At 43.7% G+C, this 16,619-nt stretch overlaps 1 protein-coding gene across 1 annotated transcript in view; it reads right to left on the reverse strand.

The window, feature by feature from the left end:
* Positions 1-7,299: 7,299 nt before the first annotated feature.
* The window catches only part of LOC131226631 (large ribosomal subunit protein uL15c), a 31,782-nt gene continuing 22,462 nt past the window's right edge, over positions 7,300-16,619 (reverse strand). The window contains exon 4 of the mRNA XM_058222218.1: positions 7,300-7,549. Coding sequence (XP_058078201.1) covers positions 7,319-7,549 — 231 coding nt within the window. The 3' untranslated portion in view covers positions 7,300-7,318. The remainder of the gene's footprint in view (positions 7,550-16,619) is intronic.

Consider the following 16,619-nt stretch of genomic DNA (forward strand, 5'->3'; position numbering starts at 1 on the left):
TCCACGACTTGCTGAGTGGCGTAAAACATGCCCTGGGTCAGTGGGGGAGGTGTCTGTCCCCTCTGTGGCGGTCTCTGCTGCTGCTACGATCGTTGGGGCGGTCTACCCTGCTGCCTCTACTACGGAGGAGGAGGCCTAAGAGGCTGATGCTAGGGTCACTACCGTTGCTGATGTGGTGGATGGTGCGGTGGCTGCTGCGATGCCCTCTGTTGCTGCTGGCGATGGGGACACTCGCGCCTACGATGTCCCGTCTGCCCGCAACAGAAACAAACTCCGGTGAATGGTCCAGAAGAAGATGAAGCCGGCTAGGAAGAAGATGTCATTAGCTGTGCTGCTGGCTGTCGAAACCCTGGACGGCCCTTATGCCGATGGTGCTGATGTTGACAGGAGCTACTGGAAGGTGTCTTCCTCTTCCAGTCCCCACTCTGATCACTAGCCCTCTACGAAATGGCCCAATCCTCCTCATACACCAGGGCCCTACGTACAACCTCAACAAAAGTAGTGAGAAGATACCCAACTACTCTACTCCCGATAGCAGGACGCAAGCAGCTCACAAAACGGTGAGCCTTCCACCTCTCATCATCCACCAAGTAAGTCGCAAAACAGGCCAAGCAACAAAGCAGGCCTCATACTGTGCCACTGTCATATCACCCTAGACTAATGTCTCGAACTCTAAGGCTCTCTGCTCCTGAATGTGCTCAGGGAAGAACTTCTGGTTGAAACGATCCATGAAGTCCTTCCAAGTCCATACAAAATCTAGCCCGACGGATCTGGAAACAGAAGCCCACCAGTGCTGGGCCTTGCCCTGGAGAAGAAAAACGGTTAGAGGAACTTGCTGCTATGATGTACATCACATGGTGTTGAAGATCCTCTCCACCTCTATAAGCCATAACTCGGTCGCTGTGGGATCGGGCTCACCTCTGAAACGTGGGGGATCGTACTGTCTGAAATCTCGGAACAGAGCGATTGCTCACATCTGCTCGGCCTGCTCGGGAGTCTCTACAGGATGCCCGCCCTGTCCCTGGAGGGCGGCGATGACTGCCTAAAGCATCTGTTATAACTGCTCGGCTCCAACTGGAATGGTAGGGGCTATACTGGCCTCAGGCGGAGGCACAGAAACTGTGAGGGCCTCAGGGATAGGCATGGCAGGCTAAGGAATAGGATCAGCTAGAGGCGGAATGACAACCTCCGATATAGGATCGAGAGTAGGGTCCGTAACAGGTGGAGCAGGATGTGATCGGGTTGATCGGGTCGCTCGAGTATCACAGGTGCCTCATTTAGGCGGCATCGTCTACACAAGAACAAAAGTGATGGACACCTTGAGATTAGAATCCTCAAGAGACTCGGATATTGGAGAAACAAAATCAAAGAGAGAACGTGCTTGAAGCAGATATGTAATGTTATCCTGAATTACTTCTGGGTTATTTTGTTATGCTCTGATACCAACAACTGTCGCGTCCCAGACCCGAAGACCGGGCTTACCAGGTTCCCGATCGCCGATTCCGGCGCCAACAGCCTCCAAAGTACCCCATTCTTGACTTCTGGCACCCATTCACCAGGTTCCGATCCTGGGATCCCACAAGGAGGAATTTTAAAATATAAGTCTAGTTCATAATGAGCATACCCAAGATCATAACATCGTAACCACAGATAATAACTACAAGAACACCATTACAAAATCCACTAAGAATTTAAACTTTTATAAGATACATGAGGGGAAATACAAAAACTATATAAAGAAAGCTCCAAAAGGATCAATGGCACGCTCCAGCTCCTGCTCCGCTCTTTGGCCTCGAATCACCTGCACGCATCAATCGTGCATAAGCTTATAGAAAGCTTAGAAGACGGTATAATTGTGTGCAGGACAGGTGTCATGAATGCGATATCAGAGTATGTGGAAGAATGCGATAAGACCATGAATACCACTAGCTGTCACAAGGCTAAGCAATACAAGACAGGAATACCATCTGCCAATCAAAGGCTATTCAATGCGGGGCTATATAGCCAAGTATCATATGCAATATGCAATGCGATCATGCTCATCCTCATATCAAGTCCACGATCAGTACAGTTCCTCGTTGAGAAATCACCGGGGTCAAATACACTACCTGCTGATTACCGCTCTCCTCGCCGCATAGCCCAGCGAGCGTAAGAGACCTCACTACCCACCTGTGGACAGCCAATCACCAATAAGGTTGGATGATAACAGACCAATTTACGAGCTGGTCAAACTCAGCCTAAATATTGCCCACTCACTCGGGCGGGTAAGGCCACACCCCCTACCAACCGACCACAATACAATGGGAGACACGACCTGATGGTAAAGGCACCGACGCTCATGTTTTCCACTCGATCTCGGCGTTGGGGCATCTCATGATACCACGAAGGTTCTGTAACTTTCACCCAAGGACATCCTACGTGCCCTAAAGTGCTCAAATAAACATTTTCGGTATCCAAACCTTGTCATCCACGATATATTTGTGGAGGCTACGGCCCTGATGAAGCTAGGGTGAATATTAACCGTGCTATGCAATGTCAAATGCATGAATCACACAAATCAACCATGCATCAGTCCTGCGCATACAGCGCGCTCAAGAGGGGCAACTCCATCACTCAGGGAGTCCCATAACAGCCTGCCCAATGGCATAAACCATGACCAATCACATCTCAACCAAGCATACATATGATGCACATGGGAATGGGTCATGAAAATAACCAAGTATGTCATGCGATGATGTTGGACTCTTCTCATAACAAGGTAGGGTCTAGGTACTTAGACAATTTTTTCAATGGAAAAGAAAGAATACAACCACTAGTGGGGGCCCAATAGTTTGGGGTAGCCCAGGAGACTGGGTAGACAATGCTATGGGCCTAAATGGTGAGGATGGGCCTAGCAAGGGTCTATGGTGGACATTTAATCACCAACAGATGCAAGTGGGCCTAGCCAGGCCTAGAAGGGTACACAAATGTGGACATTCAACCACCATTTATCCCAAAGAGGCAGCCCAATAACAATCTACCAAGACTCAAGGCACGTGGCCCGAGCACAATCATAAACAAGAAATGTGCAACTATATATATATATATATCACATGTTGGGCCTCAATAAAGTGGCCCAAGGCCTACATACATTATATGAGTCCAAATGGGCAATACATGGCCCAATCCACATGCAATAACATGGGCCCATAGGGAAGGTTATAGCCCAAGAATAAGGTCACCAAATCTATACATTATGGTGGGCCTAGTGGGCAGCCCATTATCTCAAACACATGGGCAAGAATCATATCCAAGTTAAGCCAATTGGGCCTTGCAACCTTAGGCCAAAAATCTACTTGATTTGGTGGGCAACTAAGGGCCCAACTACACATACATATTTCAGCCTAACCAGCCCAACATAATGATGGATATAGCCCATAAATCCACTAGGCCTAGCTAGGACGTCCCAGCCCATTTGGGCCTACAAAGAGTCCTAAATATCTGGTTGTTCAAGCGTCCTTATAACCCAATTAAAGCGGGCCCCCAAGATGCATTAATTAAGCCCAAAATTAGGGAAGCAAAAGCACGAAACATTCTAACAAATTCTCACAATATGGTGGGCCCCACACCCTTAAAACTTCAGCCATAAATAACGCATATTTATAAGGTACCATGCTGGATTTTTAGCCCACCAGCTATCTGGGCCTGCTGGAGCCCAGAAACTGGTAAATATGAAGTGGATTTAAATCCCAGGGTGGCCAACAACATACACAGGGGGCCCCACCACATAAGGAGTGCACATACAACACATAAAACAAGTGGGCCTTCCTGCTGGACTGAACAACAGCCCAATGTATTGGGCATCCCACAAAGGGGTGGGCGGTCCAATGGGCTAGACGATCTGGCCCACATCAAAGGTTAAAGTGGGCCCCGCCATGGATATCCCGCTTAGGAGTGGGCCACACAAATGGATGGACGCATGGATGAAACATTACATCAAGGTGGGCCACATGGAGGTGGGACGACCACCCTTGCTGGACGTCAACCAGCTAGGACGCCCAGAAAGGTGGTTGTCCAGCCACTTTCACCCCAAAATCTGATGGCCCTAATGGCCTATGTTCACATAGGGTGGGTCCCAGTAAGGTGGGCCACCATAGAGATAAATTTTTGGGTCAAACACCAGCCTAAACAATCACATAAAAATACAGCAAGGTATTAACCAAAAAAAAAATTCTGCTGCTGAAATTGTTGTTGTTCTCATGTTTAGCACCTCATGAGGTGGGCCTAGGCCTCCCAAATCACTGGGAAAATAGGTGGGTTTGTGCTTCCATGTATGGACAGCAAGTGGAGTATACTGGAGTGGCCCACTTTCCCCAAATTCAAGGTATACTAGGTCCATTTTCAACATGCAACATTGTTGGACTGTCCAGAAATTTCTGGACGTCCAGCCCTCTTTGGCCCATCCCATAGGTCTCAATCATGGGACAATTGATGTGGGGCCCCATCCTATATCAAGGTGGGGTCCACACCCCAGAAAACCCCCAAGGAAATCAGGGATAAAAAGCCCCACAAATGGGCCTAAAAACAATGCAGCAAATGGGCCTGAAATTTGGACAGCAAAATATGCTGTCCATATTTCAGTCCACAGAAAATATCCAGAGGGATTTATAACCAAAAACATCAAGTGGGGTCCATCTTAGGTGACCATAAAAATTTCAAATCCATGTCCTTGCAAAAATCCCTAAGAAAATCAAGGTATGGGGGCGATCCAACCCATACAAGTCAAAGTGGGCCTAGACGTCCCAAATTTCTGGTGAATCTGAGATTTTTGTGATTTTTCTGATCATCTCAGTGGGCCACACACATCAGCAATCTAAAGGGGAAGAAATAGAGAGAGAGAGAGAGAGAGAGAGAGAGGGAGAGAGATCACGGCCATAGGGGAGGGTTCCATCACTATGAACCCTCCACCTTCACATCTAGACCATACAATGTACATAGATCTTACATGCATGCTATCCTATAAATCAAAGAAGTTGCTGAGGTAGGGATGTTATCCCTACCATGCATGCAAGGTATAGATGACCAATGAAGTGCTAGATCAAAGGAAAAATGCATCATGGTGGATCCATGGAGAATGGCCCACCATGAAAGTGAACATGCATGAAATAGGCTCTTGGGCTCTCATCTTGGAGTCATGTAGGACCTCCACCATTGAATGGTGGGTCCTACATGCTTCCAAACATGCTAAGAAAGAAATGCAAGAAGAAAGAGAAGAAAGAGAGCTTCAAGCAACACCCACCTCCAAGATCTCCTCTAATCTTCAAGGTGCTAGCTTCAATGATCCAAAGAAAAAGTTTTAATGGAGGAGATGATGTTGTAATGGTGGGATTGGGAGAGAGAAGGGAGGAAAACTTGCTGAAAAATGGAGGAGAGGTGGACGTTTTACACCATGGGAGGGAGAATGAGAGAAATGAGAGAGGAGAGAGAGGGAGGGGTTTCTAGCAAGGTAATGAGTAGTTTTGAGAGATGGGTAGCTTAGGGAAGGGTGATAGCATAGGTTAGGGAGAAATCAAATGATGGATTTTCTTTTTAAGAAAACTATCATTGCTAGCTATAGGTTAGGCATGATGGAAAGTAGCATGTATGGGATAGAGTGCTCTATGTGGGGACCCACATGGGGAAAACGTGCCCATGGTCTAGATGGGTCCTACATGCATGATGAATGGCCAAAAATGGTGCAGTCAATATCTCAAGATGTACACGTCGGATTCATGCATGAGACGCGGCGTTGGAACCGCGGCGTTGACGCGGTCACAACGGTATAGGTTTCGAGTCGATCCGGGTCAGGTTAGCATGACAGGATTTAAGGATGACCGCAAATGAGATCTACAGGTCGCGGGTCGCCGGGATTTGACTGGTAGGACCGCGGGACCTAACAAAATAAAACGGATACTCAAGCTAGGGCCTTACATAACCCATCTTTCTAAATCTTGAAATCAAAGCTCCAAATCCATGATTTTTCATTAAAAAAACATGAAGAATCATAGATTTGTAACCAATTTACACTAATTTAATGTGATTTACAACCAAAAAATGGATTGAAAATCGAAAATGTTCACCAAATCGAATAGGTGAGATATATCAGCACTACCTATGCATTTCATATCGCACGAGTGGGATACAAGATATATCGTGGAATATATCGGCCGATATCGTCGATATTTAAAACACTGCTTGTCACTAAAATAAGTTATCTTCCATCAAGAGAGGATTGCATCCCCTCCTCACGTACATGTGTGCAAACAGGTGCGGTAGTTGGGAGCATTGATAGTGGACCAACCACAATCACGTAGATAGGCCATAGCACAAGAAGGAAATGGAAGCAATCCGCTCAGCTGGTTGCAAAGGAATGATTATATGTACAGTTCATCTTCAACCAGGAAAACTGATGACTGACGTATGACTTGTCTATTCATTCTGTTTTTCAGCCTAACAAACCATTCACACGGTGGTCCACCAGACTAACAGGCTAACCACTACACACATTTGCCGGGGTGGACAAGAGCTTTCTATGGAATGAGTTGCGTATTTGACGGAACAGGATTTGTAAAGCAAACCCAAAATGGCAGAAACAAGCCTATGATGAAACAGGATTTGTAAAGCAAACCAAAAATGGCATGAACAGGCCTATGATGATGAAAGATACTCCCATGAAATGTTTCATTTCTCAATTATTGCACTTTATAAGAAGGGAAATTGCAATCTACAATTAAATCACAGTTTAAACCTCCATTAAAAGGTTTCCTGGACATTGTTGAGATATTGTGGAATGATGCTAGTCCGATAAAAAGCTTACTTTAATGCCTCATTTATAAGTCTCCTATATATTGTAAATCTATTATTTCATTAATACACCATGCTGAGATATTATTGGTAATTTCAGGTCCTTTGCGGGGATGGGCTTGATGCGGACCAGGATAGTACAAACCCCGGTCCATCTAACTTTTTAGGCCTGACCCTGGTTTGCAGGTCATGGCAATCATAACTGGCCTAGATCAGTTCCAGGTCCGAACCAGGGGTTCCCCTTTTATCCCTTGGACCCAAAACTCCAGCCCATGGTCTCTGAGAGAGAGAGAGAGAGAGAGAGAGAGTAAATAGCTATTTACTGCAACATTAGACAGCAAATAGCTAAAACAAAAGATTTCTCATTCTAAAATTTTGAAGTGGATCAAGAAAGTATCTGATTAGGAATCAACATACATTAATGAGAGAGAAATTACAGCAAGAGCTTAAAATCACCTTGGTATGCTATTCCTCTCTTGCGGTAGATGTATTGTGCTCATGCAGAAGCAGCATCCCCGGCAGCAAGGGCGGTGGCGGCAGCTCTTTTCTTCGCAAAGTACTCATCAGTCCGTGCAAGTTTCTTCGCTACTGATGGTTTCACCCACTTCTTTCTTCCGGGCAGTACAGTGAGAATGCATCCAGCTGCCTCAAGCTTTTCCTTTGCAGCTGCCGAAAATGCACGTGCCTTGACATTCAGCTTGACAGTTAACTTCCCGTCTCCCAAAATCTACAAATATGAAGGAAATCAGTGAAACAAGTATGAAAGTTTAACACAAATCTTTCATAATGCAAAAGGGAGTGTTCTGTCTGTGTGTGATAATTATAGCCACTGATACTTGGCATTTGGATGCTCAATTAAATTAAATTGTGAGAGTGCAATTCAATAAAAGAGTATATTATAGAAGTGGCGCTTCCACCTCTACATTCATAATGAGGTAAAACACCCAAACAGTTTCCAGAGTTCCGGTTCCAACTTGAAATGCATATTTGTGTTGCACTTCAGAGCTTGGTTGGCCGGTACTACTGACATCGCAACATGCCAATATGAATTAGAGAGTTAAAAATATCACGATATATCGTAACATATCAATGATATTTCAATACATTAAGTTATATTCAAAATATCACAGCTATATATTGCATGACATCATCTATATTTGAGATACATATCAATAATATTGCACCTGTGTCAATCCCCTGGAGAAAAAAGGGGGAAATCACCAAAAATTAAAAAATATATATTTTCTCTGAATTTTTTGCTGGGATTATGTTTCTAAGGGGATTTCGACCAATGCCTTTTATTTGTGTGGAAAGAAAATAGGATTTAGGTGTGGAAATCAAGAATGGAGAGTGTGTGGTGCCAGAAACCCAATTGGTGACTTTTTGTTAATTTAAACCATTTTCCCTTGTTAAATTGATTAGAATCTGTGCAATGAAATTAGTAATCTATGATTTTGCATGTTTTGCATGCTTAATCATAGATTTTGACCTCCAATTTTTTATTTTTGAGTGAAATGGGAAATTTTCCAAAAGAACCAAAATTTTCGCATGGCAACTAGAATGTGAGAGCATTGTTCATTGATCTTATGTCCCTTATTACCAATCCCCCTTTTTTTCATTGGTTTGCAGACCTGCTCCCATGTGATGAGATGGAAGCACTGATGGTTGACACTCCTGTTGCACAGGATCTTTTTATCAATAGATTCAAGCTTGTTTGGAAGGACACCAAAAAATGGAAAGCATATAAATCGGAAAGCCTTCAATAGAGTAGTAATCTGACCACCCAGAGAGTACTGTACTTTTCCACCCCACAAGCCTTAGCTGGAATTTCTCTAAGGTTTTGTCCCAGCCAGTAGCCCTTCTGCCTCCCGGAATGATAGAGACACCCAGATGCCTCATACAGCCTTCATCCATTCTGCAACCAATGGGTGCTGCAATTTCCACAATGTTCTCAGGATTTATGTTGATGCCTGCTATCACCCTCAGACCCGATACTGCTGAAAAACAAAGACAGAATATCTTTGAAGATTTGTGCTTCTTGCAGGGAGGCATCTTCAAGCCGCATAGTATCGTCAGCGTATTGCTCATCATTGATGCATAAGCTACTACTGCCCACTCTCATGACTTTAATGAAACCCTGATCTACTCCTTTTTGCATAACTCTGGATAACCCTTCGACAACGAATTGCAACCAGAAAAGCCAGCAAGGGGTCACACTGCCATATGCCCCTTTCACTTTTGAAGAATCCTTTTGGGCAATCTATCGACTAACACCAAGAACCAAGCCAACTGCACACAACCTCGTCCACCGACTCATTTCGACCCAAATCCCATTTGCTGCAACAAGTCCAGTAAGAATGTTCAATTTACACTCGAATGCTTTCTCAATGTCAATTGACTTACAAATAGTCACATTTTTATGGAAATCCTTGAAGAGCAGCTCAGATCGTCCTCAGCAATCTCCGAGCAGCACTGGAAGAACAGAAGAGGGTACCCATCAGGACCCAGATCCCTATCACACTTTAGCCTGTCACTTCTCTTATTTTGCTCTACCTGAACTCCTCTTCTATCAGATCTACCTGCTCTTCTGATAAAGCCTCAAAGAAAATTCCTTCCAGTTACAAGGAAATTCTTCAAAGAAGGAAAAAAAAAAAAAAAAGAAGAAGAAAGAGAGAGGCTTAAAAATGATTCACAAAATAAGCACATACCTCATCTTTGTTTGAAGAGACTTCTCCAGTGATGTCGATTAAAGAGATAAAATTTGCCCTCATTGAGTTCGCCATTCTATGAAAATAGCTGGTGTTACCCATCTCCATCCTATATCCATTTCTCCCTAAACCGACGTTTCCAGTAAATCTCCTCTCCTCAAGATAAAATTGAGAAGATCTGTCACCTCCCCCATGTGAGCTGCTTTATCAGGAGGTAGGTGCCCCAGCTCCTCTTCCTCTTTTTCTATCTCTGCCAGCTCCTCTTGAAAGTTCAACCTGATCCCCACGACATCCTTGAACTCTGCCTTACTCCAGGACTTGAGTTTACTTTTCAAAAGCCTCAGCCTTCACAAAACTGAAAACCAGCCCATCCTTAACTCTTGACTTTGACAACCAAGCTCTAACCAAATCCAGGAACTGAGGATGCTCTAACCATTAGCTTTCAAATTCAAACAGCTTTGGACCTCATGATTCCATCGAGAAACAAATGGGATTATGATCCAACAATCGCTCAGGAAGGGCTCTTTAATTTACCACAGGGAATAACGCCACCCACGAACATGTCTGCATGTTACTAGGTCGGCTTGGTTGTTTGTCCAATGCATAGGAATGTCGAGGAGCTCCCACTTCTCAATGAAGTCATTGAATCCCTGCGTGCTTTCTGAAATCCTGGACCCTCCCCTCTTCTCAGCACCAACTCTGATCACATTGAAATCGCCCCCCAAGCACCAGGGGACATTCCATTTTCCAGGGACCCTCCCAAGCTCCTCTCAGAAATCAGCTCGCAACCCAGCTACATTTGAACCATACACACAGTCAAGCACCACCGACTGCCCCCACTTCCAATGCTCAAATAGGATCAACAACAACCAGCATCCCAGCGTTGCATCCTTGTTCAAAATTTCACTATTCCGGACTTCTAAAATACCCCCCACTCTCCCGTCTAGTTAAACCCAATCCCAGCCAGTTCCCTTTACCCCACAGCTCTTTAACCAGAGCTTCATCTAAGAATTTCTTCATTGTTTCTTGGACCTTGAGAGCATCTGCCTTGACTTGACCATGTCGCTCACAGCCCTCTTCTTATCCCCACTCCCCACACCCTCATATTCCGTGAGAGAACCATCATTCTAACACCATGTGCATCCCTGGCCCCTCCCCTTCATCACCTTTATTGGAGTGACGATTATCATTATCAATACCACACTGCATATTTTTAACACCCCATAACCTTGTGGAGTTTTGGAGACTGTTTAATTGAGAGACTGCAATGTTCCTTTTCTCCTCGATTCTCTTGAGGATCCTCCTGAAATTTTCTTCCTCTCCTAATATCCCCACCCCCAGCTCTTTCACAAGCCTCTCCAGCTTCTTCTTTACATAGATTGACCATCATTGCAACCTGCCTCACATTGATTGGCGAGAACTAAATCTCTGCAAGCACCCTTCCCCGAGGCTTCCACTGCCACTAGTGCCGCTTCCGCCTCCCTATCATCTACCCAGCAGCTGCCCACTTCTGACATACTCTCCATCTTCCATGGCCTTGGCCCCTGGCCCTACCTCTGCTTCTACTCCTACGATCATCTCTCTCTCCTATCTACTTCATCCAGACACTCCCTTAGGAACGCCTTCCCTCTGCCCTTGCTTCAGCATTTGTCCAAAACGCCTTTTCCCTTCGCTCCCCATTAACAGCTCTATCAACCCAAGCAAGATTAACTGAAACAACAACAGTAGAATAAATGGGATGAGAGGTATCTCCATCAGGCAATGGCCCTGACTAGAAGAGTTAATTGGATTAATGAGCTGATACGAATCTGCCATCCAGATGTCAACACCTTTTCACATGCCATTTGGAGCACTAAATTGTTTTTCATGTAATTTGGAGCATTTCACTAATGTCAAATCAACAAGAAAACTTGATTATAGCCCCAAAGAAAGACTAGAAGACCCTTTCATGAGTTAGTGTGGACCCATGAATAATTAAAATAAAGGAAGTCCAAGTTCAGTAGGAACATGCGTTTGAAGGAGGTTCAATACAACAATAAGAAAATTAAAAGAATTCCAACCTCACTGTTTTTCACACAATTTGGAGCACTCTGTTAATTTATGTCAGACCAAACACTTGATTACATCCCCAAAGAGCAGAAGATCGTCTCATAAGTTTGTGTGGACCCATGATTGTTCATCTCCCATCTAACGATAAAAGGCCTGATTACAGATGAATATAAAGGATGTTTTCATTGATTTATGTCCAATCAAAAGTGGTACGTGAAGAACACGCTGAAGAACAAATCGACAAGATGCTCGTCTTGTTGGGAAGTGAAGAACATGCTGAAGTTGTTTTTACGGCTTGTAAGTCAGTTTCGAAAGATTTGATTGTAGAGATTCAAAAATGGGAGACCTCATCAGTGTTCGGTTGGGAAGAAAATTGGTTACAGATATGGAACATACCACTCGAGTTCTGGATCGATGATATTTTCAAAGAAATAGGAGCTTGCATTTGGGACGTTACACAGACTGATAATCGAACGGACAATAGCGAAGAATTGTGTTTTATGTGTCTAAAGATCAGAAAGAAGAAGCTTGTCCCATTCCCGAACCAGGTTACTTTTAAGGGTTGACGATGCCAAAATCAGAACCACCGTGATTCAAGAATCAGAGGAACAAGATCTCAGTTCAGGAGAAGATGGGAGAGGTCTGTCAATGGCACCTGTGAGCTTCGACGGAGGACTACATTTTACGTGCTACCACAAGACACAGGAGGGAGAAGAGAGGTGGTGTCGTTCTACAATTGGTTCCAATAAAGGTGTTTCAGTCGAAAAGGCTGACAAGCTGACATGTGGAGCAAGAGTAGCTTCTACCGTGACGCGTGTTGAAAGCTTGAAGGGCATCGTTGCTCAGGTTGTACCATAACACAATACCCATGCGACACGTGGAAAGACGGTGGCAGCAGAAGTTAATGGCAGGATTGCAAAAGATACATTCGAAAAGGGGTCGAGTAATGAAGTATTTACTTGGGCACATGTGTTGAAGCTGTCATGTGAGGCCTTAAGTAGCCAAATCGCACGTGTGGGTTGATTTAAGTGGCGACACGTGCAATTTTTTGAATCCCTTAAATCCTTTCTTCGAATCATTTCGGGAGGAGATCGAGAAAGGCTCGAAACAGGAAAGCCCTTTGGCGAAGAGGTATGGCACAAACAGACCCTAGAAGAGCCACCGTTTCTGCCGCCGGCCTTATCTTACGAAGAGGAAGCGTGTGTCAAAATGCCCCAGGAAGTGCACATCCGACAAACAACGAAGAAGAAAGATACCAGAGTAGAGTAATCAGTGCTGGGGAAGCTTCAAAGCATATCCACGACTTGCAATCTAAGAGGACAGAGATGTTGGGGGGTCTGAAGGTCATCAAAAGATCCTAGGTGGTTCCATATGCAGAAAAGGAGAAATCTTCCCATTTTCGTGGAATAGTCACATACGAAGACCAGGGTTCAAAGGAGGCAGGGATTTCAACTAATGAGGTAAGATGCTCTGATCATCCATCAAGTGTTGTGGTACCGGAGACAGAAGGCTTAAGGGATCCTGTAATTATGACACCTTTGGCTATCGATCAAAGTCGGGAGCAATGGTCGTGGCAGAAAGGAGTTCGATGGAACAGTCTGGGGGCCCTGCAATTCCAAAGTTAAGGAAGTTACAGGATAGAAGGGTTTCCATGGCTTGCATGAAAAGAATTAAATTGGTGACAATGGAGGTTGCTTGACTGGTGGGGGTATGTTTTGGGGACAGGCCAGAGGATTATGTGGCCTATTTTGAATTCGTTGAAGAAAGGGGGAGGCAAATAATCCCAAAACATATTCAAGCAAGCAACAGAGATAGGGTGAGGCTATGTGGTAGTTTCAAGTACGGACTTGCTCAGAAGGTTAAAAGACAAATCTGGTAAATTTTTAGTGAAATCCCTATATCGGTTACTAAGTGTAAATGTGGAAAATGAAGGGATATCTCCGACAACTTTCGTATGGCAATATGGTGCCTCGTTGAAGGTGGCAGTTTTTGGGTGGCTTGTTGGGATGAATAAGGTGTTAACAATAAACAACCTTTATAAAAGGAATATGGTTCTTCCGAATGTGTCCGATATGCTTAAAAGGCATGAAATCAGTGAATCATTTGTTCCTTCATTGTTCTTTTGCAAGAGAGGTGTGAGATCTTTTCTTTCGACTTTTTAGAGTGCTTTGGGTGCTTCGAAGGTCGATAGATAATTTTCTCTCATCTTGGTACGGAGGGGGTATAAGGAAAAGAGGGAAAAGGATATAGAGGCTGAGTATACTAGTGGGCTTATGGGCTTATGGCTGGAAAGGAACGATCGATGTTTCAAAAATAAAAAGGGGAAAGCTATAGATGTTTTTAGGAAAGCTAAACTCTTTGTAATGGAGTGGGTGTCGGGATCGAATATCTCGTCCCAATTCCCCGGTGGGGTGGCAGTAGTTTTGTTTCTTTTCCTATATATTGTATACTTATTTATAGTGGCTGCAGCTTTTTAATGAAGTGATTATCTTTCAAAAAAGAAAATAGTGGGAGCAACATGTGCTAAGAAGCATCAGCGACATTTCTCATGGAGCTATTCTTAAGCTGAGGAACCAATCGTCCAGACCTTAGATGCACAGGAACTTCATCAGGAGGACTGGATGGATGTGATTTTTACCTTTTAGTGGATTTTCTTTTCCTGCATTTAGGGCATTGATTGGACAGTCCACATATACTAAAATGCGTCCCAAACTGCAATTGATGTTCTTTGCTGCAAATCACACATCAGAAAAGGATAGTTCTTTTCCTGCATTTAGGGCATTGATTGGACAGTCCACATATACTAACATGCGTCCCAAACTGCAATTGATGTTCTTTGCTGCAAATCACACATCAGAAAAGGATAGTTCTTTTCCTGCATTTAGGGCATTGATTGGACAGTCCACATATACTAACATGCGTCCCAAACTGCAATTGATGTTCTTTGCTGCAAATCACACATCAGAAAAGGATAGTTCTAGGCAATATATATATATATATATAAACCCTCTCATCTTTCTCCTAAGCAGCAGCAGAAGCGGAAGAACTCTCTAGTGCAGGAAGCATTCACAGCTACCTTCTTATAGCATAAGTTTTGAATTTCCAATGGTGACAAGGAATCAGGGAAACAGCTCAGCAGTTGAAGAAACAAAAGACTACTTATGAGGAGTTTCATATGGAGGCAACAAAGACGGAGCTGGAGATTCAGAAGCATTTGTTAAAAAAGGGACTGGACCACATCAAAAATAAATAAATAAATAAATAAAGGGAAAGAAATGGCTGGATAAGAGGGTAAGAGAATGTAAGAAAGGGGAAGATTCTCTCTATTCATTGAATGCTTTTGGGAATCATTGACATGGGTGGAATTTTGCTGTTTGTTTAAGAAAATTTTGGCAAAGTTACTGAGGTGGTTATTCCTCGACATAAAAGGTCTGCCGGGATTAGGAGCTATAACTTTGTACATTAGACATCAAGAAAGGAGGGACACCACTGCTGATCTCAATGGCAGATGGCTAGAGTTTGTTTTGCCAAATACAGCAGAGAATATCAATGAGACCTCTCCAAAAGAAATCCCAATCATTTAATGAGGCTCATAATGTCCACAGAAGAAGGGATATTTATCCAATAAAAGAAGAAGAAGAAGAAGACAGGCATCTGGCAAGAAGATAGCCTCTACCAAGGAAGAGGTGTGTACCTGTTTTGTATTTATTTTAAGGACCTTTTTCTCTGAAGAATTTCTCCATAGGCCTTTGCTTGATGACCAGTTCAATGCAATTTCCAAAGAGGCCAATCGATTAGAAATTTTGAGGAAGTTAAAGAAGTGATCTTCCAACCTAAACGGTACCAATCGCTAGGCCCTGATGGCTTCTCAATCCTGTTCTACCAACACTGGTGGGATATCATAAAAGGAGACTTGTTGGTGGCTTTCAGGGATTTCTATGAGATGGGATCATTTGCAAATCGGTCGAGGCAACATTCATTATGCTAATTCCCAAAAAGAACTGTGCTGGTGGTGTTAGAGTACAGGCCAAATTAGCTTTGATTGGGAGCTTATACAAGATCATTGAAGGTGTTGTACACAAGACTTCAAAAGCTAATCAGTACTATTGTTTCAGAAACTCAGTCTGCATTTGTGGCAGGTAGATCAGTTCTAGATTACCCATTCATAGCAAACAAGATGGTGGATGAGTATTCAAAATGTAGAGACAAAGGTTTTCTATTCAAAATTGACATTACAAAGCATCTTAAAGTCTAAATTGGGCCTTTTTATCAGATCTCCTGCAGAGGATGGGATTTGGTGAGAAGTGGATGAGAGCTTGTGTCCAGTCAGCTTGGTTCTCTATTCTTATATACGGGTCCTCTAGTGAGTTTTTTCAAAAAGTAGGAGGGGCCTTAGACAAGGAGCCCTGCTATCATACCTCTGATATGCTAATGTGGGTGAAGGCCTTTCAAAACTTCTGCAGAGAACCTGTGATCTGGGTTTGATCAAAGGAATGCAGGTGGTATGCAGCAAAGATCTCCCGTGTCCGATATGCTTATCTGGAGATGGCTCTATTCAAGATGCTCAGATGTTTAAGCACATTCTTATATCCTTTCAAATTATATCAGGTTGGAAGGTGAATATGGCTTAAAGCTTGCTGGCTGGCATAAATTTAGACGAAGACTCTCGGTCAATAAACACAGAAGATATCCGAAGGCGGCAGTATGAAGCTCCTGGGTATTCTTTGTAAGGGGAGAAAGGCTTCTAATTGGTAAAAAGTCCAAGAAAGATTCCTCATGAAGCTTGCCACATGGAAGGTAAGCTTTTATCTTTTGGTGGAAGAATTACCATGCCGAAATCACATGATCTCCATTTTCAGATGCCCTTCTAAGATTATGAAGCACCTTGAGTCCATCCATCCATCCATCCATACATACATACATACATATATAGCCGAATGCTCAGCTGTGCACCAATTCGCACGGAACTCCTGCAAACTTTTTTGAGAACTCATTATAAGTGATGTGACTCCGAAATCTGAATGGTCCAAGTGAAGCAGC

This window comes from Magnolia sinica, chromosome 15 (assembly GCF_029962835.1).
Source record: "Magnolia sinica isolate HGM2019 chromosome 15, MsV1, whole genome shotgun sequence".
NCBI lineage: Eukaryota > Viridiplantae > Streptophyta > Magnoliopsida > Magnoliales > Magnoliaceae > Magnolia > Magnolia sinica.